We start from the raw sequence: 26,901 nt of genomic DNA, 5'->3' as shown, positions 1-26,901 counted from the left end.
GAAAACAAGGCGAGCAGACCTTGCAAGCTAAGTAAACAACCCTTTATCCGCTTGACTTTACTGCTTGCACTGCATCAACAACCAAAAATCGATGATGAAGACCCAAATGCCATTAACGATGCTCCTCAAGGTCTTGAAAACACTTCACAAACCGGCCATATAGAGACTCAGAAGAAAAACTCCTTGCTTTCCAAGAAAGCAAAAATAACTCTGTTGTAATAGATGAACGTGCTGTCAAAACAAAATCTCTTAGACAAAGACAATAAAGCTGCCGAGAAAGAGGGACCCTTCCAAACCCCAAATAGACTCTTAAGACCATAATAATCAAGATCCACCAAGCAGAAAATAGGAACCAAACAACCTTGCTGCTTATAATGATATAATCTCAAAAACTTTAATGAAGATATTTCAACTTCTCAAACACCTGGGAAATCAAAGATCCATGTTAATTGGTACGAGAGTGATCCTCATTTCCTCAAAATAAGGAGGAATGGAATAATGTTTTGGGGATCCTGACTTCTTATCTTCCTTTTGCTCATTAAAAAGATCAAAAATCTATTTTAATTTTATTTTTCTGAACAAGATACAAACTTCTCATTAAAAAAATCTATTTTCATATTATTGGAAGTATTCCTCAACAGATTCCTCACAAAGATCTTCAAAAGGAGGTTCTAAGGACTTCGGGGATGAATCCAAACAACTGATACTGACTGCTACATCGTCTTCATCATCTTCATTATCCGAGAATTTGCAAGAAGAATCTTACAGACCAATCCTTCATTAGTGGAGTTGATTGAGCCAAAAGAAAGAGACTTTAGCCCTTCCAATTTGTCTTTCTTTCCTCATTCTTCATTAAAGGCACTGAGCAGGTTTACTTTCACCAAACCCACCAACTTTATTGCCGAGACCCTTTGGATGAAACAACTTTTCTTCTGGAGTAAAAAAAGGGAGGGAATTAATAAAGTTCCTTCGAGGTAGACCACTTGGAGAGAATAATTTCTATGGAGTGGATTTAGGAGCAACCTTTGGACTTCCTTCCAGATTATGATTAGGAATTGACTCTCCAGGCTAAAACTTCAATAGGAGAATCCAAGGCTTCATGCAGAGAATGAACATCTAATGCTGCCTCAGTATTAAAGCAGGTTTAATTCTCCTGGTTCATGCATGGAGGAAATAATTAAAGCTCTCTCTCTTCCAAGTAGGGTGCCTTATAACTGTTAACTACATCAGCAGCCTTTTCATCTTCCATAACCTCTAGGATTCTTTGAACGTCAACTTTGTTCAAGAAACGGTTTATAACCAGATTGCTGGAGTACCAAGGTTTCGGAGCTAGCTTGAAACATGAAGAACTGGAATCATCCACTAAACAAACGAGTCTATCACCTAATTTTGGATCTTTAATTTCAATTTAAGCGGAAGAAATCCACAACGATTTGCCTTCACTTGAATGAGAGCATCAAAACAATCTAGTAAGTTTAAAGTACGAGAAGAACAACTTACGAATCCTCCCAAATAGCTTCCCAAAACCTCAAAGTACTGCCTATTCCAATAATTTAGAGGTAAATCACAGATTCTAACCCAACCTTTATAGCTTTCAGTTACCTCTTTCTCACCGTGTTTGTCAAAATTCCATCCCTCAATCTTAATGATGTAGCCGTATATGGCCTAGGGTAGCTTGTTAAGACTTAAGCCTAGCTTATATCTGTAGTTCTTTTAAAAAGGACCTTTTACTGTCAGTAACCTCAAAGTTATTAGTAGCCTCTTGGTTTGGATCTTCCTATAAATAGGGGATCTCCACATTGTTTTTTTTTAACAAGAAACGAACTTTTCATTGATAAATGAAAAGGAACAAAAATTGTTCAAAGATACGGGGTGAAATGAAGGGGATGAAGAAGGAAAAAAAATAAAAATAAAAAAAAAGATACAAACAAACCAAACTTAATAAATGAAGCTTAAACATTACACAAAAAAGCCAGCAGCATTGATTCTGATTTAGAAGATTGAAGTGTCTTCGAGGATTTTTCTCCTTTAATTCGCTGTTCCTCTTTTTCAGAAGCTCCTCACGATTTTTTTGCCATTATTGAAGATCTTTCTATTCTATTCAACTCCTCAGATATTTGATTATTCGTTTGGCGGTTCTTTTGGAATCTCTTTGGCTGACAGTCATTTGTGGAAGTCTAGAAGAATGCTTAGCATCTACCCGACCAGATGTTTGCTATTTCTTTGGACTTAGGTTTTTTCGTCTTGCTTTTGCAGATTGGAGGCTCTAGTTTTGGTTTTAGTTATACTCTCTTGTATCTTCTATAGCTTTTTCTCTATTCGGCATTTTTCTTTTACTTTTTCGCTCCTTTTGGGAGTTTGTATCCTTGAACATTGTTCTTCCTTTTCATATATCAATGAAAAGTTTGTTTCTTGTTAAGAAAAAAAACAATAAGATCAGATCCTCGAGACGTTAAAAGACATTATATCCTAAAGTACACTAGTAGCATTTTAGATAACACAAAAGCAAACTACTCAATAAGTAAATAAAAGAAAAGAAAAACAAATCATGATAGAATTCATAATCAGGCAGAAACTATATGTTAAAAGAAGTTAAACCTTTCCTCCAGAAGCAAGAAGCTCAAGAATCAGAATCTCGTCATGTTTATTATCGACTTCATCTCCAGTCTGCAAAATGATAGGCACAAACATTAGATTGCTCAACCAACTGGAAGAAAGAATAATTTTAAAATCTCATCTAGTCTCCCAAAAAAAAATCTTAAAAACAACTATCGATCTCTAATGGCACCTAAAAGATATATAGTATTGCAAACACATAACACCTCCAACAGTTACTATTTAACAGGAGAAAGTATAAAGCTCATCTGTACCTTCCCATATATCAAGAACTTAGCTTCCACCAATGCCCCATTTATAACAAGGTTAGCTGTTTTCATATTAGGTGTATGATGCTCCATTGGCTCAGATTCATCTTCACCTGTTTCACCAGGTATATCCATCCTATCTTCACCTGTTTCACCAGGTATATCCATCGATAGAGGAGCCTGTACATAACAATAATAAATAGCTACTAAGTAACGGGAAATACTGTAAATGGATAAAAATCACAACATATTAGAGTTAGGAAGTAATAATAATACAGAAGCTTGATATGTTGCTTGTAAAAGCCTTTTTGTCCAAGTGCACTTCTCCTCATCATTCTGAAACTCAATCACCAAGGTACTTGAAGATTCCAAAGCCTGAAGAAGTATATATCATTAGCAATTACAAAAGGAGAAAAAAAAACAAAATATACCCTCAAGGAAAGGTGAGATTTGAGCTAGGATATTTGCTATTTGATTCAACTTAGTACACACAAAGTAAATTTATTATAAAAAAAATTAAAAAACGAAACTCACACAATAACCTCACACAATAACCAGTGAATAAAATATCAAGCGACATGTCGACGTTTCGGTACACATGTCGCAGGGAGATAGAAAATTTCTTCCCCATTTCGATGGTTATGTCGTCAAAATTTCCCAAATGTTGTCATAATTTTTGACATATCATTCACTTCCAACAACATTTCATATGGATCAAAAAAAAAAATTTAACTGTCCAGGATGCCCATTTTGTATGGACGATAGAAGCCCAAATCAACAAGCCCATGGAAGTGAAATGTGGGAGATGGGAAGGGTATTTATAAGAGGGGTAGACTCTCCCAACTAACAAACAAGGGATGTGGGACACTTTTTTCTCATCTCCTTTTCAATCTCTCTTTTCACATTCCTATCTTCTCTCGACTCTCTCCTCTCGTCCCCATCACGCCACCTATTGTTAGTTTTGTTTCTATTTTCTTCTTCTTTAAGGTTCCTTCTAACATCACACGAGTTTTAGAGGTAAGGAAAATGCTCTCTTCTCCCTCTCTCTTCCATAGTAGTTCGATTCAGTGCATGTTAGAAGACTTTAGTTTCACGAAGTTTTTGCATCATGGTTTCAAGGAGCTGTAGAGTTGCAAACAAGTCTTTTTTCATTCATTCTTTGACAAATGGATTTTTCAAGTTGGAAGAGATTTTCAATAACCGGCATTTTCACTTTTCTCTCCACAAGCAGTTAATTTGGTTCAAAGAGGTTATCATAGATTTGATGCAACATCCATTGAGAGTTAATTTTTTCAGACAAGCAAATGGTAAGTTCGGTATTTGTAGAATCCTGAAAAGCTTTAACAAGCAAGGTTGCTATTTCGAATGTATTTCGATTCCTAAATCGGACATGAGAGGCAGGATTGTGGTTATGGGACAAAAGAAAAGAGGTTGGTTAGTCTTTTGGGAAATGATAAAGGATGACATCTCTCATCCACTAAAGAAGGATGATGTCTTGCAAAAGTCTGAAGAAGTTCGTCCTGTGTTCTGTGTTCGACCAACAAAAGCCATGAAGAAGTTCAATAATTTGATCAAGGATTTAGACATGGTGGAAGTTCCATTAGCAAATGGCAAATTCACTTGGTCTAAGCCAGGTCTTGAATCTTCTCACTCTTTGCTCGATAGATTCTTGGTATCAAATGGATGGGAGGATGTCTTTTCAAATTCCAAAGTATCGCGAGGTGAAAAACCCACTTCAGATCATTTTCCGATTATCCTAGAGGCCGGGAATGGGTCCTAGCCCGTTTAGATTCTTCAATTCATGGCTTAACAATAAGGATTGCATCAGCCTAATTGAAACCAAGCTTGCCAATGATCAATCCTATGGATGGGCAAGATATTCTTTAAACTCTAAGCTACGAAATCTTAAACCCTATTTAAGAGCTTGGCACATCCAGAATGACAAGCACAAGAAAGAGTCTGAAGCACGGATACTACATCAAATCTCTTTACTGGATGCTAAGGAATAAGATAGCGGGCTATCAATTGAGGAAAACGAAAATAGATGTGTTCTTCAGAAGGAGTTACTCAATTTATACATGGAGAATGAAAGAAACATGTTCCAAAAAAGCAGGATTCACTAGCTAAAAGAAGGGGACGAAAATTCCAGCTTTTTTCACAAATATCTTGCTGCTCGCAGACGGAAGGCTGTCATCTCGGAATTTATTAATGAGCAAGGCATCCCACTTATTAATCAGAAGGACATTGAATGAGAGATATTTAGCTTTATCGAAAAGTTATTTACTGCCAGCTCTGGTCTTTGGTTCTCTCCAAGAGAGATTAATTGGCATCCAATTTCTCCATCAGACGGACTGTGGTTGGAAAGAGGCTTGGAAGAAGCGGAAATATGGTTCACATTGAATGATCTTGGCAAAATCAAAGAACCGGGCCCTGTGGATTTACCACATAATTTCTTATCAGATTCTGGCAATCTTTGAAAACTGATTTGTTTAAGGAGTTTCATAAGAACAGTCATATCAATGCATGTCTAAAGGAGAATTTCATTTGCCTTTTGCCCAAAAAGGCAGCAGCATCAAAGATACGTGATTTCAAACCAATAAGCCTCTCATCTTCCATTTATAAAGTACTAGCCAAAGTCCTAGCCCCAACAATTTCAATCACTCAAAGCGCCCTTTTTTTTTTTTGAACAAGATACGAACTTTTCATTGATAAATGAAAATGAACAAAATTGTTCAAAGATACAAACTCCCATAGGAGTGAAAGTACAGGAAATAAATAAAAGTAAGCATTAGAAGAAATAAAAACCATAAACTTAAAGAAACCTCCTTAAAGGGGAATTATAAAAGCCTCCCAATTCATACAAAGCGTACTAGGAGAATAAGAAGAGAAGAGATTGGAACGAACAGACCATTGGGAGGCTTTGAATTTGGCGATTGAGAAACACTCCATAGGAGATCGATTCTTGCCTTCAAATATTCGTTGATTTCTCTCAAACCATTTTATTCCAAAAGCCCAAAGCATATTAGTTTTAGGGCTTGCTTGCAGCCCACTGAAAAGCTGAAAGATGATTTGAGGCACCTTCAGATCCCACACTCATGAAACTCCAAACATAGATAGGAATTTTTTCCAACAGACCACTGCATAGCTACATGAGAAGAAGACATGCCTTGGGTTTCCCCACTTGCTTTGCACAGTAAACATGATGGCTGCATCAAAGAATTGGGCATTTTCTTTTGTAATATCTCTGAAGTGTTAACTTTGCCCATTAGAAGAATCCAAACCATGAAATTAACTCTCTTTGGACAAAAAGAGTTCCATAGAATAGGTAGTACTTCCTTAGGAAAATTAGAAACCGAATGCTGGAATTTTCTTTGAGGCTCTTGTTCACATGCCCATTCGTAAAAAATTCTGAGAAAAGTCTAGCAAAGTCATTCTTCCAAAACTTCCAAAACTTCATAAAGAATTCTGGAATAAAACCGTCTGGCCCTGGAGCTTTGTTCTTACCAAGTCCCTTAACTGCCTCCCATATTCCTGCTTCCTCAAATTCTCTCTCTAGCCAAATTCTGTTTTGCCAAGAAATTGGTCTCCACTGTAGCTCAAATGGAAGCAGCCTCATCTTCCTTACTTTCTGATATAGAGAAGAGAAAAAAGAGAATATTTCAATCTCAATATCATTTAGATTAACAAGAGATTCTCCTTGAGAATTCTGTAGTTCAGATATGGATGCTTTCCTCCTCTTTGCTGCCAAAAACCGATGGAAAAATTTACTGTTTTCATCACCCTCTTTGAGCCATCTTATTTTACTTTTCTGGATGAGAGTCATTTCCTCACAAATATATAAGTCAAGAAGCTTCTGTTTCAGCAAAGCGCCTTTATTGAAGGGTTTAAAGAAGCTTCTGTTTCACTCAAAGCGCCTTTATTGAAGGCAGGAATATATTGGATCCAATTTTAATGGCCATGAAGCAGTAGAAGATTATAGGCTCGAAGAAAAAGCGGGTGGCTGCTCAAGTTGGATATCAAGAAAGCCTTTGATAAGGTCGATTGGACATTTCTAGAGGATGTTCTCCTTCAAAAGCAGTTCGGTAAAAAATGGCGCAAGTGGATTAATGACTCCGTAAAAGGAACTAAATATTCTATTTTTATAAATGGGAGGCCTAAAGGTCAATTGTGGCTTCTAGGGGGTTGAGTCAAGGTGATCCACTGTCACCTTTTCTTTATCTTCTAGTAGCGGATGTATTCAGTAGCATGTTGGAGAGCATCCATGCGGAAGGATCCATTGAAGGTTTCTTAATTGGGAGGAAGAATGTCCACATTTCCCATCTTCAATCATTTTTTGTAAGGACGATGATGGTATGTTGAGGAATCTTACTGAGGCTATCAAGGCCTGTGAAGGGCTGTCGGGATTTTCTGTTAATTAGGAGAAATCAACCATCAGTGGAGTTAACATTCTATATTGGAAAATACAGCATGTTGCATCTTCTATAAATTGTCAGATTGCCACTCTCCCAACCATGTATCTTGGACTACCTTTTGGAGGAAATCCGAGATTTCTGCTTTTTGGAGTCCTGTCATAGAGAAAATTGAGAAAAAGCTAACGCGGTTTAATTTATCCAGAGGAGGCCGGTTGACTCTATGCAAATTGATTATCTCCAGTATTCCTCTTTACTGCCTTTCTTTGTTTCAAATGCCTTTAGGGGTTTGCAAACAAATTGAAAAAAGAATGAGAACTTTACTGTGGAACAGTGGCCCTACTGGGGCTTTAAATCACCTTGTCCAATGGAATATATCGTCTAAACTTTTGGAAGATGGTGGACTGGGAGTAGGAGGCCTTTCAAAGAAGAACAAAGCCCTATTAGCCAAATGGGGTTGGCGCTTTGGTTGTGAAATTAACTTCTTTTGGCGTCAGGTTGTGGCAAGTTTGTCTGGCAAGATTGAATTTGGATGGTCCTCAAGGGAAAGGATTAACTGCTGCCTAAGGAGTCCATGGATTAATATTTCTCGGCATTGAAAACAGATCAGTCAGTTTTCGGCTTTCAAACTGGGCTCGGGATCCCGTATCCTATTCTCGAATCATATTTGGATAGAGGATAGGCAATATCCAAAAAAAATCTGCTTGTCTATGTCCCCTTCAAGTTCAGTAGCGGATTATTGGGATGCACATACATTATCATGGAGAATTCATACTTGTAGGTCGCTGAAAGATGATGAGCTTAAGGAATATGTTTCATTGCTGTCACTTTTGAATTCTTATTCTCCTATTAGGAGACCAGATAGTACAGTATGGTCCTTGGATTCATCTGGTTCCTTCATAGTGGATTCTATTCGTAAATCTCCTTCTGATGTATCTATGCCACCAGATTTATTTAAGGCTATTTGGAAGACTAAGAGTTCTAAGAAGGTTAGCTTTTTCACTTGGATTCTGGAAGGTAAGCACAGCTGATGTCCTCCAAAAGAAGCTTCCCGGATCTAATCTTTCGCCATCAATCTGTTCCCTTTGTCAATCCAATGGGGAAAGCTTGGTCCACATCTTTTTCCTCTGTCCTTTTGCTCGACAGTGCTGGGACCTTACTTTTAACGAGTTTAATTTGGCTTGGGTTTTTGGCAACGTGACTGCAGACAATGTCCATCAGCTTCTTCTCGGGCTTACTTTAAATCCTAAAGCAAATCTCCTTTGGTTTAATGCCATAAAGGCAGTACTCTATGAACTGAGAGAAACCTCATAATTTTTAAAAAAGAGACAATCTCCAGCCGTGCACTTCAATCTAGCTAAGTTCAAAGCTTCTCAATGGTGTTCCTTGTCGTCTTTATTTAGAAATTATTCTCCTAGTTTGATTTGTTCTAATTGGGGGCTTTATTGTATTTTGTTAAGCTTTGTGTTTTCCTTCTACTTTTTCACTCCTTCGAGAGTTCGTATGTTTGAACATTATTTCAATGAGAAATTCGTAATTATTAAAAAATAAAACAATTATGTTGTTTGGCATTCTCAGATTTGTGCTCTAATAAGAGGCTTATGGTTGTTCTTTTCTCCTATTCAAGTTATTGGTGTAGCATTTGCAAATTGAAGGGAGTGGTTTTGGTTGTTTCAGCTCGTCGTTTTGTCAGGTTATTAGGCATTTTGTTCTTTAATGTTTTATTCTCTTAATTTTTGGAGTTTTTTCTTTATTTGGTTGTTTGGTCCTTTCTTGCTCTCTTTTTGAGTTTGTAACGTTGAACATTTTTCTTCTTTTTCATCCACCAATAAAAAGTTTATTTCTTGTTTAAAAAACTAAATATATAAACATTAGGTAGATTTTACATTTACGAGGATTGAAAAGGATGAATTATAGTAGAATTAAGCTAAAATTAAAATCTCATTTATTATTTCATACAAATTTCTATAAGTTTTCGTGATTTCCACAATTTTTCACAAAATTTTCATCGACATTTATATGTCCTTCTAAAATTGAAACTTCAACATTTTGACATAACTCGAAAAATGTTGAAATATAAAATATTTTGATAGAACTTCAACTTTCTGCCTTATCTCCTTCTCAGTTGAATGAGTATTTAGCCTTCCTCGAATCTGAACTCGTTAAGCTCCACGAAGAATGGGTTTTGACGTTAGAAAAATTTTCTAAAAGAAGGATGAAGGTTCAACCTGCTCGGGCTAACGAGCTAGCTGAAATTCGAGTCAAATTCTCTCGGGAGATCGAAGAACTATATCCAAAAGACAAAGATGGCGAACCCGAAGCTAAAGACCCCTAAAGTTTCTCTTTTGTGTCATCACATCTTGGTTGATCTTTTTGTTTGTAGTTAGATTGATCCTATTGTTGGTTTTTGATATCATTCTTATTTTTATTGTATTGCTCCTTGTCAAGACTACATTCTGCTTTCATCTTTTCTTCTTTATCTCACTCCTATTGGAGTTTGTATCCTTGAACTATTTTCTCCTTTTCATATATCAATGAAAAGTTGTTTCTTGTTAAAAAAAAAAAAAATATATATATATATATATGAACTACAATATAACCAAGTATTAAACCAAGTATTAAAGGTAATTGGACCCTCCCCTCTTGAGTGAAACTCAAACCTGAGCCACTAACCAATTGTCTACCTTCATCTTTTCATCCTCCCTGAACTAAATCTCCTAACACAATTACCCATATGCCCTTGGTATCCTAATAATATCTCTAACCTATCCTAATAGCAATTGTATCACATTTCCATCGACATCAACATTTTAAATCTTGCTTAAATATGGTTAATTAGAACTTAAATAATAACCTAAATAAGCCACAATTAAACTCTTACTTACAAATTCAAAGAATTTTCACCAATTTTCAAGTATCTGTGTGATTATTTCTTAAAATACTATTGACATTGACATTTCAATATAAATATTATTTACATTTTTAGATGATATGATTAAAAATTATCAATTATAGTCTATTAAGCTACAATTAAACTCTCATTTACTCATTTAAATAGTTTTCTATCAATTTCCATGATTTCCAAGTTTCTTCCCGAAATTTCAGGTAACATCAACATTTGCATCATAAAATCAAGACCTAGACATTTCCATCAACATCGACATTTCAAACCTTGACAATTACACATCAAACCAATTAAACATACCTTTTGAATGTCCATGCCTCTAGAACTCAGCGCAATACAAAATAACGAACCACCCACATTCGTTGACGGAACTTCATGGACTTGCTTACCAGCTACACTGTAATATCCAAAATTTAATACAAAATAATTTGTAAATAAAACTCAAACAAGTTAAATAGAACCTAGTCAACATTAAGAAATGAGAATTAAAGAGCCGAGAAAACAAATAAAAGAGAGGGTCTCAAAGAAAAACCTCAAATAGCGTTGATAAGTCTGAGACTTTCCTGACTCCAAAACGTATACATACAAGCCTGATAACACAAGATAACAAGGCTTCCACTGAGCAACAGAATTGCCTATACCCTGAAAGAAATATTAATAAACAAATTATAGATGGCTAAGATATAGAAAGGAGCAAGATAATCCATTTCTTTTTCTCAATTAAAGCCATACCTTCCACACTAGGATTCTTGCATCAGCAGTGAGATCCACAGGACCCCATGGAGCAACTACAGGTTGAAAATTACCACCCGCATCCGAATGTTGTCCATAAGTCTCCATTTTACCATAGATAGTATTTAATAATTCCATGAGTTTGCAATATCTTGACGGTGAGAAGTGAATGCCAAGGTTAGGAACTTGAATAGAGATTCGTGTGGATGGGTAACTAGGGTGAGGTACCTTTATCTTGAACCAAAAATGAAAAAGAAAAGAAATAAGGTTGCAGATAAAAACCTACAAATTCTTTTAACCAAGAAGAAAGACAATGTGAAGTGTCAAAATCATTCTAGAAACTTGGAGAATAAGCAAGCAGAAACAGTTACCTGATCCACTATTACTGCCATTCCACACTGATCAACGAGAGGATAAACGTTGTGGGCTTCCTCCTTTTGTAAAGAAGAAACAATAGGTTGATTACTGCTACTATGATCTGGGCATTTCTGACATTCAGAACCACAATCCCTGAACAATGCAGCAATATCTCTTCCAGATATAAAAAATCTAGAATACAAGCTATGTCTTCGTTCGTCAGACTGTGAATCCTGTGATGAAATATCATAAACAAAAGCAACAAACTTGAAAATAACAACAAAGCAATATGCCACAGCAAACAAATATACCATGGTTCGCAGCATAAAATGACCAAAATCCAAAAGAAAATGACCGTCACATTTGGAAGAACCACAAGTTCTGATAGGAACTCTAACTTTTGGGGCATCAAGATCGATGTCAAAAGCAAATCTGGATCAAAATATTGGAACGTATATTAAAAGAGATTGCATATTCAGAGGCAAAAGTTCAAAAATAATTCACCAACAACAATTGTGCACGATCAGCAATTAGCAAGTACTAACCTAATATTACAAGAAACAATCTTTATTTTATTCTGTTAAGAATATGAGGATGGATAGAACAAAAATAATGAAAAGTCAATTAATCATAACCCCAAAAAAAAATCCAATTAAAAATGAGTTACCTGCTTTGTTCCTCTAGTGCCATTTGGAATTGCTCTTGTGCTATACGAGTCACTTTCTCAAATTTTACCTGCACTTGGAATCAACTACTATAAGATTAGTTCGAAAAATGTAGAAAGTTATTTGACATTATCACCTGCAAAGCTGCTGCAGTTTCCATCGCAACAGTTGGACTAACTTCATTACTCCTCCTCAAGAACTCTAAAAAACGGTCACAGCTGTCCATCAAAATCTGCAAATAAAAAATAAATAAATAAAAGAATAATAATAATAAAACATTTATAATAAAAATCTTGAGCACATGGACATCATGGAAATCTACCATTTGTTCTTTTACATTTTTCCAAGCCCATTACCTTCCCGCTGGCATATATCATCCAGTTTGAGGAGAGTATAGAAAATCAAGCGGTAAATTTAGGAATGTTATGTACTTCCTTGTATACTTATATAGCTGTAATTTCTCTTTCTTTTTCAAGGCTAATTGCTAGAAAATTAATAGTCGTGATAGCAAATCGCTAGAAAATTCAAGCAATTAATATCATCAAATTAACAAATAAAAAATGAAGGAAAGAGAAATGTGCAACTTGAATCCAAAGATAAATAAAATTATAAGCAGATAAAAATTATATCCATAAGAAATTTAACTTTGACTAAACCTTGAAAGACGAAATGATAAAACTGGATCAAGATACCAAAAATTTATTAATTACCGTCACATGGCATGGTGAAATTGTCGCAGACAGTCTCCAGTCAATATTTTCCCCAACTGGCATGAGTATAAAGCTAGCAGCCAATGCATTTTCCTTTTGCTCGCTACAGACACTCTGAAACAATTTTGACCCCAAACAAGCATATTTGATATAGTAATAAAAAGGACAATGATAGAAAATAACATTATTTCTTATGGGACCTTTTTTACAAGAAAACATAACTTTTCACTGAAATTGTGAAAGAAATCCACAGAGAGGCCTCCATTTAGGAGCATATAAAAACCTCAAATCCCAAAAGTAAACAAGGGGAGAACAATCAAACCCCATACTCTCTGCCCAACAATAATGAAAACTAATTATTGATTTTTATTTTATAAATTTAAATAAGCTAATTGTTTGTTTTATGTTTTTCCAGTGAATAGTTATGGTAAATATTTATTAAATACTTTTATATTTATATAATCTGTAATTAGTAGATTATTGCCCTAGTTTGTTTCCTTATTTAGTACTGTGTCTCACCTCTACTCGATGTGTTTACGATTTCACTTTTGAATAAGAGAAATAATTTTATTTCCTCTAAAATTGACTTTAATAGATATAGAAGGGCCAATTTTAGGATTAATGTAAAGCCCGGATCCTTTTTGGTCATATATTTTTAAAAACAAGTGTTTTAAGTTCCAATAATTTTGAAAAAAAAAACAAAAATTGTTAGTGAAATTTTAGACATTTTAAAAATAGAAATAAATTTTAAGATACAAACAAACCTCAGCAAGTGAACCTTCTGGAGCATATAAACCATAAAATTTCAGTAACACATCACAGTAGGTGCTGCGCTGTTTTAACTTGGTTGACACAGAAAGTTGCTCAAATCTTCCGCAAACAATCTCAGTCTGATTAATGTTAATGATTCTTGCAGCAGCCTGATTAATCGATACTGTAAACAGAAACTGTATCATATTCTGCGTGTCCTTTCCAGAATGTGATGGTGAGTCCTCATCTGGTTGGTAACTTAACAACTTATTAATTGCCTGCCATTCCTCTTTAGTCAATTGTTCTTCACCTAAGTGCGATCCCTCAGAAGCATCCCCATCAGAACTATCTTCAGAGTTCGAACGCCTAATATGACATGGAAATCACAATAAATTTCTAAGAATAAAAGAAGAATTCCAAATTACAGCATTAGCCAATTTTATTTGAGACAAATAAAGGGAATAAGATTTTCACAAACCATCTAAATGAAAACCAGCTACTCTTTTTCAGTCTTTTTTGTTCAGCTGCTTCTTTTGATTTCACAGACTCAACCTTCGCATGAGCAAGTAACCTAAACAAGCAATAAGTTGCATCAGGATAAAATTAAGCTTCGGCGCAACTATTTTTTTTTTTAAGCAAGGATATATAAAAAATAATAAAATTGTTCAAAAATACAAACTCCCAAAGGAGTTAAAAGAGTAAAACATAACAAAAACAAAAGTAAAAACGAGCAAGAAATTAATCTAATAGGAAGCTATAAATGTCAATGCCTCCCAATTGGAACAAATCATACTAGAGGATAATTTGCATATAAATCATATAAATCAGATATAGACTATTGAGAAGCTTCGAACTTAGTAAGGTTGAAACTTTCAAGCAGAGATCCACTTTTTCCTTCAAAAACCATTTGAGTTCTTTCAAATCATAGCTCGAATAGAAGATCTTTAATACTGTTAAGGATGAATAAACTGGGTTGAGTGGTGGATTGTTCATCCTTAACATGGTATCAGAGCGGGAGGTGCTGTGTTCGAACCCCTGCGTTGTTGTTTCCTCCCCATTTATTATGATTTCTACTTGTTGGGCATTTGTGCAATTATCCAAGCCCACAAGTAAAGGGGAGTGTTAGATATCCATAAATGAATTAAATTTACCCAACCCATCAGCTTAAGCTTTTGGGTTAAGCGGTGGTTTGTTCATCCTTAACAAATACCATTAACCAAAGAAGACTTGAATTGGAAGGCAAAACCGGAACAAACAGCAGTAGATAAGTATTCTCCAGAACTTCAAAGTCAAAGGCCACAAAATGTTGAACGTCTAAAATAAAAGCCCCTAACAAACCACTTCATATGGGCCATGGAAGAAGGATGCACCTGGTTTTCGCAATAATCAGCCCAAAGGACACAAATAGACGGATGATGGCCAAAAAGGAAGCTTTTTTTCAAAACCTTCCACTGCATTAACCTTGCCATTGAGGAGAATCCAAGTAAGAACATTACACTTCTTTGATTATTTTCAGCCACAGCTTATCTTATTTGTTATTTTCTTATTTTAAGAATCAAGTTATAAATAAGTTTACATGGCCAAGTTCCCACCCAGTTGCATATAGAGGCAAGTATTGACCTGGACTCCCGGGACGGACAAGCTAATGCAAGAATGATCCAGAAAGGAATCATAAACAAATGCAATTTGTTCCTCAAGAAGGATAAGCCTTCCACAGATATTTTTTTTTTTTTTTTAACAAAAAAATGAACTTTTCATTGGTGAATGAAAAGAAACATAAAATATTGAAAGATACATACTCCAAAGGAGTTAGAAAGACATAAAAATCTTCCTCAGAGATTTTAGGCCTATTAGCTTGGTCTATGATCTTGTACTCTCTTTACAAGGTCAAAGCTAAAGTTCTTTCCGGAAGATTGAAGAAATTTCTCTACATGATTAGTGATGATGCTCTTCATCTATCAACGAAAAGTTCATATCTTGTTTTTCTCTACATGATTAGTGATGATGCTCTTCATCTATCAACGAAAAGTTCATATCTTGTTAAAAAAAAATGATGCTCAATCCGCTTTTGTGGAAGGTCGCCAAATTCTTGATGCGATAATAGTTGTCCCTGAAACTGTGAGTCTTTGGAAAACAGAGAAGAAGAAAGGCTATTTTAGCTTGATTTTGAAAAGGATTACAACAAAGGGCTTTATGGGCTGTCTTTCATCCACATCCTTCACCTTATGAGCAACAGCGAGCCTAGAGGTAAAATATTTTCTAAAAGGGGTCTCCCCTTCACCCCTCTGGGGTTTGTATTTTGAACATTTTTCCTAATCATATATCAATGAAAAGTTGTTTCTTGTTAAAAAAAAAAAAAAAAAAAAAAAAAGGGGTCTTTTTCCCCCTTCCTTTATACAATAATTAGTTATGCTTTAAGTTGGTTGATATTCACTTTTGTGAGGCGAAAAACATTCTAAGAGGTTTCTCTCTGGTGGTTAATGGAATCGATATTACCCATTCACAATATGTGGATGATGTCTACTTTTTTGTCCTCATTATACAGGTATGATGGAGAATTGGTATTTGTCCCCTACACTTGATGCATCAGACTTGTTCAACAAGGGGTTAATGTTTTAAGGTGGGGAAGACTAATGTAGTAGTTAGTTAGATCATCGTTGAATTTGTTAGCTCACGCCGAAGCAATTTACTTTTTATCCTTGTATAAAGGTAAAGGGACCAGAGTCCCCAAAATTTCAGGAAGCTTTGAAATTAGAGCTATCAAGTCTGATTCCATATTTGGTTTCTATGTCAAGAAATGAAGAACACTTTTGAACAAATTATTATAAAAACGTTCTATGTTAACAATAAGATCAACTAAAAGAAATAGTCATAAGCATCCAAACACACGAGTAACTATAGAAAATAATTGACGTACCTCCATAAAATAATCACTTTGGTATCGAGGTCCTTCTCAATTTCTCTAATCTCTGCATCACTAGTATTTGACAATCCTTGCAATGAACCAGCATATAACTGAATATAGCGTCTACGGAGTTGACAGAGTTGTCGTATTTGCTCCCAGGAAAACCGATAACTTATTCAGGAGTAATACAAAAGGAGATTATCAGTTTTAGACATTAAATTCTAAAGGAATATGAAGTTTGTACGGTGCATTCACGATCAATGAATTGGATCATTCAGTTTTATTGTTTATTTCATTTGTTGTTTTTTCTTTTTCTTTGGGGGCTGGGGGACTGAGTTGAGGTGTTTAAAGAATATAACTTCTTCGCAATAAGCAGAGAGATTTGACAATGAACCATATTATACATTACCATATTTTCTTCTGCTGCAGGCCTGCTTGAACAGCATAACGCCACCACAGATTAGGAGCGGCAAAAACAGGAACCATCGGCCTCAAATGGAAAACTTCAACATATGTCTTATATCTTGAAACAACTTCCAAAAGCTTTATCCAATCGTGGTATTGAGACTGCCAAAAAATAAATTAATGTTACAACCATTTCTTTGCAGAAAAGTCTATACATTGTTGTTAACATTATTGTTTGGGAGGCAAAGAAATAATAAATATAAAGTAAAAAAGGAACATAGGGCAAAGATAATAATATGCAAAAAAAAGGCAAGTCATTCTAGCCTCCCTACGAACTTTTGGCCTTAGCCAAAAATAATGATAAAAACAATAAAATAAAGAAAGCCAAAAACAATGATAAAAACAATAAAATAAAGAAATTAACACAGAGAAAAATAAATGGTAATAAATTGAGGTAAAAAGCCATTAACATGGAAGTTATTCAAACAAATCTAGGAATAAAAGATCCAATACCTCTGTCATTGTCAAAGACACATCACCCAGAACTAAGGATGCCATTTCAAATGGAATCTCTGGATCATTTCTTTCCTGATCTCCAAGGCGATGATATTTCAAAATTCCATTAATCGGTGAAACCAAGTAATTTCGATTCACAGCCCATTTAGACCCCAATCCATGTTCAGCAGTGGGCTCATTTATACCATCTTCAAATATCTGTTAACAAATGAAGTCAAAGAATTTTCCTCAAAATACAAATAACATATATAATGATATCGTTAAACTAGATAAAATTAAACGTCAGGCTTACTGCAGAAACTAACTTAAGACTCTGTTGCCAAATCACATGGTAGTCAAAACTAACGAACAAACCTCAATCCAATCCTTCGGACTAAGATCTTCCCATTTCTTGTCCAAACTCCATGGCAAGGTATTTGAATCATGATACATAGCAAGTCTATCAAGTTGCAACAACTGTAATAAAAAAAAGCTTATACTTCAGCAAAAACTATTACAGTTGCAGTGAAAAGCCAAATGAAATACTGCAGAAAAAGAAATGAGCAAAATGGCAAAAATCAAATTCTCAAAATAGAAAATCTCATTGCAATACAACAGACTGAATAGTTTCTATAATCAAGACTTAAAGTTGTAGGGAGCATGATCTAGTTTATTAAAATCTTACTTTTCTTTTTAGGGTCCATTCCATTGAACAGTCTTTTCCTTTTTTCCTTCTTTAACGAGAAAACTGACTCTCATTAGGAGGAAATTGAAACCCAAGGGCAATACCATTAATTTTTTTTTTTTAACAAAAAACAAACTTTTCATTGGTATATAAAAAAAATGTTCAAGGATACAAACTCAAGGGAGCAAAAAGAGACAAACCAAAAAGAAAACAAAAAACAAAAAATACAAGAAAGAAGCCAACAAAGAACAAAGAACAAAGCTCCTGAGAATTTCAAGTCAAAGACAGCCATAGAGGAGACAAAAACTTCAAAGACATAATTTGAAGCACAATAGGACTCCAAGACCCATTTGGGAGAAATCTTTCAGTCACCAAATCCACTTCTTGAAATGAGGGTGATAAAGATGGATCTTTCTTTTGAAGCAGTAAACATATCTGCTCACATCAGCCACAATGAGATAAAGGACGTTTGTTTGAAAACCAAAAAAAACCACTGATTTCCTCCTCAATAGTTGAGAGATTCCTTGTATTCCACGCCTTAAAGATACTGCCCACAACACTTTCCACCCGAAAGAATCCCAAAATCAAAAGGAGACTCGTCACATTACGGAGATCTTTGGGAAATCAACACTCAGCCATTAAAGACTCTGCCCCCACACGATGGAAACAAAACTTCAATACTTGAAGCTCACAACTAGAAAACCAAGAAGGTGCAGTAAGAAACCTGTGAACTTACAACTTCTAAAAAGAAACCAAAGGAATTCATTTCAAATTCAAACACCTATGGCCTTTCTCCCCTGCTTTCTTTGTCCTTCCAACTAAAAATGAAAACTCCTTCTGATTGACCTTCTAAAAACTAGGACAAAAATCAAGGTCGAAGAATATACTCCCCATTGCCCCGCCCCTACCCATATCCACTAAATATGAGGATTTGTCACCCTTTTTTCAAAAAACAAAACTTTTATTGATAAAATATAAAAAAAGATAAAATACAAAACACCTTTAGAAACAAAAAAAAAAAAAAAAAACCAACCCAACCCAACAAAGCACCAAAAAATACATTAAAAAACACCTCCATATTTGGCATTGGAAAACTTAATAGGATATAGGTAAGTACAGGATGACATATTAAAAAGAAAATTCATGTTTTTCGCACTCATACATACAAGTTGAACTTGACTATCATGCGCAACATAACATCAGCTTCATGAAAAGAGTTTAGGCTAACCTTGCGTAGTTTATCAAGAGCACCACTTGCATCAAAGGTTTCGTTCCCCTGCTCATCCATGGTAACTGCAGCAAGCTTGGCCAAAGTAACCCCCGTGCAGAATGGATATCCTGGGTTGCTGCAGATCAAAGTTGTTAAAAAAAATTTTGAGATAGCAACCCTTGCATGGAAAGATCAAGAAAAATTAAATGAAGACTCCACTTCTGTGCAGAAATATTAAGACATATATCAGATGGATCAAGACAGGCCACAAGATTATCAGAAACAGCACCCACCAACCTGACAGAATCTTCATATCTGATATGTACATTGCTAATTGAGATCTTAAGATTTCCAATTATCGTAGAAATTAGAGAACCAAGCCACGAATTTCCACTAGGTGGCTGCAAAAAAAAAAAAAAAATCAATTATAAAGTGAAGCATTGTAAACATAATAGGGCTGTGAAGACAAAATTCATATAATAACTTAAGAAGAGCCATAACATTTCAATGCTTTCTTATGAGTAGAATTATTCCATGGCTCTCTACATGTATCTCCCAATGCGAGAGAAGCCCCTAGGTAGCATTAGCAGCAGCCAAAGCTTGGTAACCAAAATAAACTGGACATACTCTCAAGGGACAGTCAAAGAATAAACCAAATAAAATGTGTTCTAAAACAACTCCTTGCAGTTGCTCCATGCATTCCTTAAAGGTGAACTGGGCAATTGCTATAGGAAACTACCAAGCAGCATGGCCAAAGAAGTGCATAAAATGAAAGTTCTCTCTGGACCAACTTAGGCAAAAGGTGCTCAAATAACTTAATGACAAAGGTTTGTTCAACTAAATCAACTATGGAAAATGATATTAAGTTTTAACCATACATTTCCTAGCTTTGACCTTGAAATGGCTTCAAGAGTTGCAGCTTCTGCTTCCTGCATGCGGTAAAGAAAGATCAAACCAAGCACCTTGCTAACATGATATACAACTTTTTTTTAAGGAAAAAATCATTGAAGAGAAAAAATTGCATAAAGAACCGATAGAGTTAGAGAAAATATTTCAATTGGTCGTCAAAACTTTTTTTTTAGGAGAAACAAGAATTGAACTTCCACATTTTGTTCTCCCTCAGCTTTCAAACATCAATTTTTCCAAGAACAACATTTTCTTAAAATCAATATCCATTCTCCAAAACACATGATATCAAATTTTTAGGAACCAAATAATAAGACTTGGAAATTATATTAGAAGATAAAAATGTAAGAAAATATTGCAAGGAACTCCTACGTAATTAAGTTATTTGAAGTACATGGAACTTTCCCTCTTGAACGCACTCAATACAAAACCACTACAATAATTCCTATGAAGTTCATGGACTTAATAAAACCAAAATCCTATGAAGTTCACATAATTCAAATACATTGAGTGGCAACCAATGTCAAAAACATAAATGTAAAATGTAAAATTTCTTAATGATAGAGAAAGTGCAGAGATAGAATAATTTACCTCAATCTGCTGAAGTTTAGCTTCAAAAAGTTTTTCCCTATCCTCTTCCTGAAAAATAGATAAACAAGCCACTCGGATTAAAAGAAAGGAAATGTTTGATAGTGAGATGAGATCCAATCATAATGACTCGTTCCTCAAAGCAATAAGCATCCTACCTTCAAAGTCTGACCATCAAGCACAGGGTGCGCAAGAATAAAAACTCGATCGATCAGAACAATAACTGGTTCCTTACCTAAACCTTTCCAGGGAACCTAGGTATTCATAAAGAAAAGAGAGATACCTTAAGAGAAGAGAAATACCCGAACACATGGAAGAATATAACATATGACACAATAAAAACTATAGGTTAAATCTTAACGACCAAGTGCATGGAAAATTGTAACTTCAATGAAGCTTCAAAACTTGAGCAAGGTTGAAGCAAGTCTTCCTTACGACACCCACAAATATATTATTCATGTTTCACACTAGGTAACAAACATCAAGTAGTTACAAGGTTGTTAAACTCGTACGATACACGAGTGGTATCATACGAGTCAAAACGACTTGCAAGCCAACCAAGTCGAATCGTGTTTTTTACTCAAAAATAGCGTGTATTATCTGTTTCTTATTGTGAGGTATCCCTCACTAGGAAACTTTACTGTTTCATTGAAAACAAAAAGAGCCCGTAGGCTATTACAATGCTTTTTTTTAACAAGATACCAACTTCTCATTGAAATAATTAAAAGGAACAAAATGTTCATAGATACAAACTCTCGAAAGAGTGAGGAAAGAAATAACAAAAATTAAAATGTACAATGAAAGCTCCCCAATTAGAACAAATCAAGCTAGGGGTAGGGAACCCCATTCAAAAACTTTAAACTTAGCTAAATTGAAACGCGTCTCCGGAGATTGCTTCTTGTCTTCAAAAATTCTGAGATTCCTTTCATACCACAGCTCGTAGAGGGTGGGTTGATTGGGTCGGATCACTTCCTTATTCAATTGGCTTCAGAGGCTGTTAAATGGGGTCCTACCCCTTTCCGGTTTGAAAATGCGTGGCTGGATTCCCCTCAGTTGCTCCCCATGGTGGAACGATAGTCCTTTAAGAGGTTGGCCTGGTTTCGGTTTTATGGAGAAATTAAATGGCCTTAAGGGGCCCTTACCCGCTGGAACAAGGAAGTTTATGGCCATGTAGGGTTTCGAAAGGCTGACATAACTAGAGATATCAATGCCTTGGACAAGGCAGAGGAGGTTCATTCCCTTACAGCAGAAGAGATTATCAAAAGAAATCGGTTAAAGGAGCAGCTAACAGAGTTGATTATTACAGAACAACGTATGTGGGCTCAAAAAGGGAAGATTAGATGGCTCGAGGAAGGGGATGAAAACTCCAACTTCTTCCATCGATGGTCCTCCTACAAGAAGAACCGTGCTTATATAGGGGAATTGGAAACAGAGCAAGGTCGTATTTTGACCTCAGGGGAAGATATTGTGGCAGAAATTGTAAATTACTTTGATGCTCTATACACTACCACAGTTGCCAGATATTACATAATTGAAAACGTGGACTGGTCCCCCTTATCCACCGATCTTTCCTCACAGCTTGAAACACCTTTCTCTGAAGATGAAATTTCGAAGGCAGTGGCTGACTTGGGAAACCAAAAATCACCAGGCCAGGATGGTATGAGCAACAAATTCATGAAAAAGGCTTGGAACATCTTTAAGCCAGACTTGATGAAGGTGTTCCAAGATTTTTTTGAGAAGGGCATTGTCAACAAACGTACGAACGAAACTTATATCTGCCTCATACCCAAAAAGAGCAATCCCTCCTCGGTGAAGGAGTACAGACCCATCGGTTTGGTAACATCCCTTTACAAAATTCTTGCTAAAGTGTTAGCTAGTAGGCTTAAAAAAGTCCTCTCTCTCATTATTCACGACGCTCAGGCAGCTTTTGTACAAGGCCGGCAAATTCTTGATGTCATTCTTGTTGCCACTGAATCTGTTAGCTACTGGAAGAAGGAAAAAAAAAGGATTTCCTATTAAAACTTGATTTTGAAAAGGCATATGACAAAGTATACTGGTCGTTCTTAGACGGTGTTCTCCAAGCTAAAGGTTTTGGTCCCAAATGGCGACTCTGGATCAAAGGCTGTCTTTCCACCACGAATTTCTCGATCATTATTAATGGTAGACCTAGAAGAAAGATCTTGGCTAAACAGGGTCTCCGTCAAGGAGACCCTTTTTCCCCCTTTCTCTTCACCATTGTGGGTGACGCCTTGAGCCGGCTAATCCATTTTTGTAACGAAAGGAATATCCTCAGAGGCTTCTCCATAGGCCAAAGGGCCTTAGAGGTGACCCACCTCCAGTATGCCGACGATGTCTTCATCTTTAGCCCTTCTTCTCATCAGAATATGGAAAATTGGTGGGGCTTAATTCAGATTTTCCTTCCTTTGTCAGGCCTCTCTCTGAATATAGCCAAAACTGCAGTGATCAGCGTAAATTGTAGTGTTTCAGAGGTCAGGTTTTGGGCAGATACTTTCGGGTGTAAGGTTGAAAAGTTTCCCTTCAATTATCTGGGCTTCCCTTTGGGAGGAAACCATCGGGCGCATAGCTTTTGGGATGCAGTGATTGACAAAATGCACAAAAGATTGCAAAAATGGAAAACCCTGCTTTTATCGAAGGGGGGTCGTCTTACATCGGCCCAAGCGGTCTTGAATAGCAGCCCCATTTATTTCTTCTCGATTCTTAAAGCTCCCAAGTCAGTGATAAAAGCGATGGAGAAAATTATGAGGGACTTTATATGGACTGGTGGTAATCACAGACAGATTGAGAACCTAGTGAAATGGTCCTGGACAGCGCTGTCCAATCAACAAGGAGGTCTTGGGATAGGTTCCCTAAACCATAGAAATAAAGCTCTCCTAATGAAATGGTTATGGCGTTTGGCGACCGAAAAAGAGAGCTTTTGGAGGAAAATTATTGCATCCATCTATGGAGAAGAGTCTTTTGGGTGGATGTCAAAACCGTTTAAAAACTCCTCTCGAGGAAGACCGTGGATTGATATTCAAGGTTCTAGTTCGGCTCTTCACAATCTTACCTTCTTCAAAGTGATTTCAGGCGTTTCAGTGAGAATTTGGGAACACAGATGGATTGATTCTTCTCCCGTGTTCATCTTTTCCAGATTTGTATGCCATCTCCTCCAAAAAGCAAAAATCAGTAGCAGATTGCTGGATTTCAGAGGCTTTGACATGGGATATTGGTATGAGAAGGAATCTCTTTGATAGAGAGCTTGACAGATGGGGTGTTTTTACAGAGAAGCTGGATGGTGGTAATTGGCCAAGGAAGGGATACTATTTGGGGGAAAGCAGACAGCAAGGGTATTTTTTCAGTTAATTCAGCCTCCCTTGCAATTACTTCTTCGTCCCCAAACTGAATCCGGCAACAGCTTCCCTTATTTGGAATTTTAGGGTCCCGAAAAAGGTTAAGTTTTTCCTTTGGACTCTTTTCTATAGAGGTACAAACAAAGCGGAGAGAATTCAGAGAAAGATACCCCTTCTGTTTGTGGCTTATGTTTAAAGGGAGCAGAAACGGTGGACCATCTGTTTCTTCATTGCTCTTTTACTACTCGGGCTTGGAACTACATAGCTTCTCTTCTAGATCTCGCTCTTTGTTTTCCCAAGAAAGTGGATGATTTCATTGCCGAAGGTTTCGGTGGCTCCGTTCTCAAAGGGAAAGCCTACAACCTGTGGAATTGTGCTGCTAGGGCCTTCTTTGGCTCCTTTGGAAGGAAATGAACAATAGAATTTTTTAGAACAAAGAGACCCCGTTTGAGTCTTGTTGTGTGAATATTAAGCATACAGCTTCTTGGTGGGCGTCTACCCACAAGAAGTTTTTTTGTAACTACAGTTTCTTTTTTATCCTCCAGTGTTGGAATTCAGTGATTGTATAGTTCTCTAGGGGAGGGTTCCCTCTACCCTCTGCCTCTAAGTTGTCTTTGCCTTGTATTGGGCTCTCTTTGATTTTGAATACAATCAGTTTGTTTCTTATCAAAAAAAAATACAATGCTAACCCACCTATTCGAGAGGGTGGGGAATCTCTCCTACCTTCCTTCTATGCTCTAGGCACTGAATCCTAGACATCTCTTCCTAACCAATCCTCCTCCCTATTTATTCACATGGTTGGGCCTACATCTTCTCTCTCCTAACCGTTACAGCCCTCCTACATCTTCTCTCTCCTAACCGTTACAGCCCTGATCCCCCTTTTCCACTTCCTATTGTGCGTCATTAATATAGGAGGCCTAACATCACCCTCCGTATCAACAGCCACCTTGTCCTCAAGGTGAAAGTCGGGGAACTGCTTGCACAAATCTTTGACAGATACCCAATTAGCATCTTCTTCGGGCAGCCCTTTCCAATTGATAAGAGCCTCTTGATCACCTGTGTCTGCACTGGTCCGCACCGCATAGACATCCTCAGGTTCAATCAGCCATTCAAACTCCTCATTGAACTGCGGGGGTAGCTGGAAACTGGTTGGCAGATTGCCAACGACTTTCTTCATCCGAGAAACATGAAAGACCGGGTGGATGCGAGCCTCAGGAGGTAAGTCGAGCTTATAGGCAACCTTACCAACATGCTGGAGAATCACATAAGGCCCAAAAAACTTAGCTTTCAGCTTCTCATTTCACTTGGAAGCAACTGTCGTTTGTCGATAAGGACGAACTTTGAGAAAGACATAGTCTCCCTCCTCAAACTCCACGTCTCGACGACGTTTATCCGCCTGCTTTTTCATACGCTCTTGGGCTAGCCTCAAATGATCTTTCATACGTTCCAAAGCTAGATCCCTCTCCGCCAATTGTTGATCCAACATGGCGTTAGCTGTCTTCTGACTACCATAAAGGGGCAAAGGGGTGGATGTCTACCATATACCGCCTGAAATGGAGCAGCTCCTAGGGAGTTATGGAACGTCGTATTATACCAGTACTCTGCCCAAGGTAACCACTGTCCCCACTACTTCGGCCGTTCACTACAGAAGCATCTGAGATACGTCTCCAACCATCGATTGACAATTTCAGTCTGGCCATCCGTTTGCGGATGGTAAGCCGTACTTCTTTTAAGCTTAGTACCCAACGGGGGACATGGACTCCGTTTTGTTACGCTGACAGGTCAAGCATTCTTCCACATACTTCTTGACATCATTCTTCGTACCAAGTCAGTATAATTCACCAGTCAATCTTTTGTATGTGCGTAAAAAACCAGAGTGCGCACCCAACACAGAATCATGACACATATGAAGAATGGCAAGTATCAGTGAGGAGGATTTAGAGATTACCAGACGGTTTTTGTAGCGAAGAATGCCCTGCTACAGTTGGAACTCAGGTACACTGTCTGAATCAGTGGCGAGAGCCGAGAGAATCTGAGCAAAATGGGGATCCACGGCCGTTTCAGCTCTTATGGTCTCTACATCAATTATTGTAGGCGCCAAAAGAGTAGCCAGTTGAGTAGTAGGGGCATACGAGACAATGCATCGGCTGCCTTGTTTTCTAAACACAGCTTATACTGGATCTCGAAGTCATAGCCTAAGAGTTTGGATATCCACTTCTGATATTCGGGCTGCACAATCTGTTGTTCCAACAAGTATTTAAGGGCCTGTTGATCGGTCCTCACAATAAACCGTTGCCCCAGAAGGTAAGGGCGCCAACGCTATATGGCAAGCACAACTGCCATCAATTCCCTCTCATAGATTGACTTGGCCTGACTTTGGAAGGAGAGTGTATGGCTAAAGTAGGCCACCGGTCTCTGATTCTTCATAAAGACAGCCCCCCAAACCCGAGCCTGAAGCATCTGTTTCAATGACAAAAGGAACACTAAAGTCAGGTAAGGCCAACACTGGCAAAGTAACCATCGCCTTCTTCAACTGCTCAAATGCCTCAGTTGCTTGTTCGAACCACGGGAAAGCATCCTTCTTAAGGAGCTAGGTCAACAAAGCTGCAATGGCCCCATAATTGGCCACGAATTTTTTATAATAGCCTGTCAATCCAAGGAAACCGCGAAGCTCCTTTATGGTGGAAGGGGTAGGCCAGTGTAACATCGCTTGGACCTTGGATGGGTCAGCCTCAACTCCCTCGGCAAACACCCAATAACCCAAGTATTCAATGCGAGACTCCGCGAAGTGGCACTTCTTTAAATTGGCAAGCAGTGAGTGATCCCTCGGGATATTAAATACAACACCTAGATAAGTCAAATGTGTTTGCAAATCCAAACTGTAAATTAGAATGTCATCAAAAAAGACAAGGACGAACCTGCGGATAAATGGTCGAAAGATGATGTTCATAAGAGCTTGGAAAGT

The 26,901-nt window shown here is 37.0% G+C and overlaps 1 protein-coding gene across 3 annotated transcripts in view; it reads right to left on the bottom strand.

Annotated features, from left to right (window-relative positions):
• The window catches only part of LOC111009309 (calcium-dependent lipid-binding family protein), an 84,177-nt gene that overhangs the window by 50,371 nt on the left and 6,905 nt on the right, over positions 1-26,901 (bottom strand). For all 3 annotated transcript variants that reach the window (XM_088123960.1, XM_088123958.1, XM_088123959.1), the window contains exons 4-25: positions 20,745-20,840; positions 20,590-20,637; positions 19,971-20,021; positions 19,390-19,493; positions 19,111-19,228; positions 17,573-17,674; positions 17,216-17,416; positions 16,707-16,864; positions 16,310-16,468; positions 13,871-13,963; positions 13,407-13,758; positions 12,643-12,756; positions 12,069-12,164; positions 11,935-12,002; positions 11,579-11,699; positions 11,282-11,500; positions 10,911-11,144; positions 10,711-10,820; positions 10,479-10,575; positions 3,141-3,239; positions 2,871-3,044; positions 2,599-2,667 (exon numbers count right to left, since the gene is read on the bottom strand). In XM_088123960.1, coding sequence (XP_087980086.1) covers positions 2,599-2,667; positions 2,871-3,044; positions 3,141-3,239; positions 10,479-10,575; positions 10,711-10,820; positions 10,911-11,144; positions 11,282-11,500; positions 11,579-11,699; positions 11,935-12,002; positions 12,069-12,164; positions 12,643-12,756; positions 13,407-13,758; positions 13,871-13,963; positions 16,310-16,468; positions 16,707-16,864; positions 17,216-17,416; positions 17,573-17,674; positions 19,111-19,228; positions 19,390-19,493; positions 19,971-20,021; positions 20,590-20,637; positions 20,745-20,840 — 2,883 coding nt within the window. The remainder of the gene's footprint in view (positions 1-2,598; positions 2,668-2,870; positions 3,045-3,140; positions 3,240-10,478; positions 10,576-10,710; positions 10,821-10,910; positions 11,145-11,281; positions 11,501-11,578; positions 11,700-11,934; positions 12,003-12,068; positions 12,165-12,642; positions 12,757-13,406; positions 13,759-13,870; positions 13,964-16,309; positions 16,469-16,706; positions 16,865-17,215; positions 17,417-17,572; positions 17,675-19,110; positions 19,229-19,389; positions 19,494-19,970; positions 20,022-20,589; positions 20,638-20,744; positions 20,841-26,901) is intronic.

Source organism: Momordica charantia (genome assembly GCF_013281855.1).
Source record: "Momordica charantia cultivar OHB3-1 chromosome 5 unlocalized genomic scaffold, Mcharantia_2.0 BLBB01000005.1, whole genome shotgun sequence".
NCBI classification, from domain to species: Eukaryota; Viridiplantae; Streptophyta; class Magnoliopsida; order Cucurbitales; family Cucurbitaceae; genus Momordica; species Momordica charantia.
The sequence above is the reverse complement of the archived record's forward strand: the minus strand, read 5'-3'. Positions and strand labels throughout refer to the sequence as shown.